This window comes from Malurus melanocephalus, unplaced genomic scaffold (genome assembly GCF_030028575.1).
Source record: "Malurus melanocephalus ecotype Western Australia unplaced genomic scaffold, MMel_1.1 scaffold_1280, whole genome shotgun sequence".
Classification (NCBI taxonomy): domain Eukaryota; kingdom Metazoa; phylum Chordata; class Aves; order Passeriformes; family Maluridae; genus Malurus; species Malurus melanocephalus.
The window spans coordinates 6892-8190 of NW_026624512.1; the positions used below are offsets into that span (position 1 = coordinate 6892).

Sequence of the window (1299 nt, forward strand, 5' to 3'; positions counted from 1 at the left end):
CGGGAAACCTCCCAGTGAAGAAAAACTCGGACGGGGCTGGGGCAGCTCCTCTCCCGAGGGATTTTCCATCTCCCCAGCRCCCACCCCACGCTCCTGGCTCTGCTGGAGCATCTCCCGGGAAAGGGGGGRGTTCCAGAGTGGGAAGCACGATGGGGGTGGTGGTGGGGTGGGGTGACCACTCTCAACATTCCCAGCAGGATAGGAATGGCCCGGGAATGCAGGGATCAGCGGCGACCCCGGGGGTCACACCCCGACCCCAAAATTGGGAGTCCTCGGTCACCTCCGGCCCCTCCTCATCCTCGGTGCCACATCTCGAGGGCATTCCTGGGACCCCCACCCCGCTCAGACCCTGCTGCTGCTGCTGCTGCTTGGGAATAATCCCAGACTTCCTCTGTTTTGGGATCAAACCCAGGGTGCCCAGATGCRTCTGGGGCAGGAAGAGGAGGGTGTGGGAGGAAGAACGGAAAGGACCAAGCCCTCCCATGGCAGGAAGAGCTGGATCCTAGAAAACCCTTTTCAGGGTTTTTTTCCAAGCTGTCCCTATTTCCAACACTTTTTTTTTTTTTTTTCCTCAGGAGCCACCTCCAGCGGTGCCCCCATAAAACCCCCGAATGTCCCTCATGTCCCTGCGGAGGCCAGCTGAGCTCCGCAGATTTTTCTTTTTCCCAATTATTATTATTATTATTATTAATTCCAATGCTGGCTGTAAAAAAAAAAAAAAAATTAACTTTTCCCCCTCTGAGGAGGCTCCAATTGTCCCCCCCCGGGGGCCATGTCCCAGCCCCTCTGTCCACGACCTTCCCCCCTGAGCGCCTCCACTCCCACAGGACCGGGAGCCTGGCCAAGGAAACTGCTGGAAAAAAAACAAGATTCGAGGAAAAAAGAAAAAAACAACACCCACCAAGGTCCGGTGCAGGCAGGGGAGGGCAGTGGGAGCCCGAGGGTGGAAAATCCAACAGGATCTCCCCCCGAGAATGCCAAAGGAATTACAGAATCACCTCAAAGCAAAGCGTCCGACAGCCCGGGGAGGGGGGGTTTAGGGATTCTGATGGAAAATGGGATCTGGGAAGAGAAGGGGAGCTCGGGCATTGTCTGACCTGCCCCRAAAGGGGCCGACCTGCTCCAGGATAAGGCATCAAAGGGACCACGCCATGGTCGCAGCAACATCTCTCCTTTCTCAAACAAACACATTTTATATTTTTATATATATAATAATAATATAGAATCTTTTCTCTTTTTTTTTTTTTTTTTTTTTTTTTTTTTTTTTTTTTTTTTTTTTTTTTTTTTTTTTTTTTTTTT

General features: G+C 52.0%; 1 protein-coding gene across 1 annotated transcript in view; it reads right to left on the reverse strand.

The window, feature by feature from the left end:
- Positions 1-322, reverse strand: part of AMHR2 (anti-Mullerian hormone receptor type 2) — a 7163-nt gene extending 6841 nt beyond the window's left edge. Inside the window, exon 1 of the mRNA XM_057387634.1 lies at positions 281-322. Within this exon, the coding sequence (XP_057243617.1) occupies positions 281-322 (42 nt within the window). The remainder of the gene's footprint in view (positions 1-280) is intronic.
- Positions 323-1299: the final 977 nt, after the last annotated feature.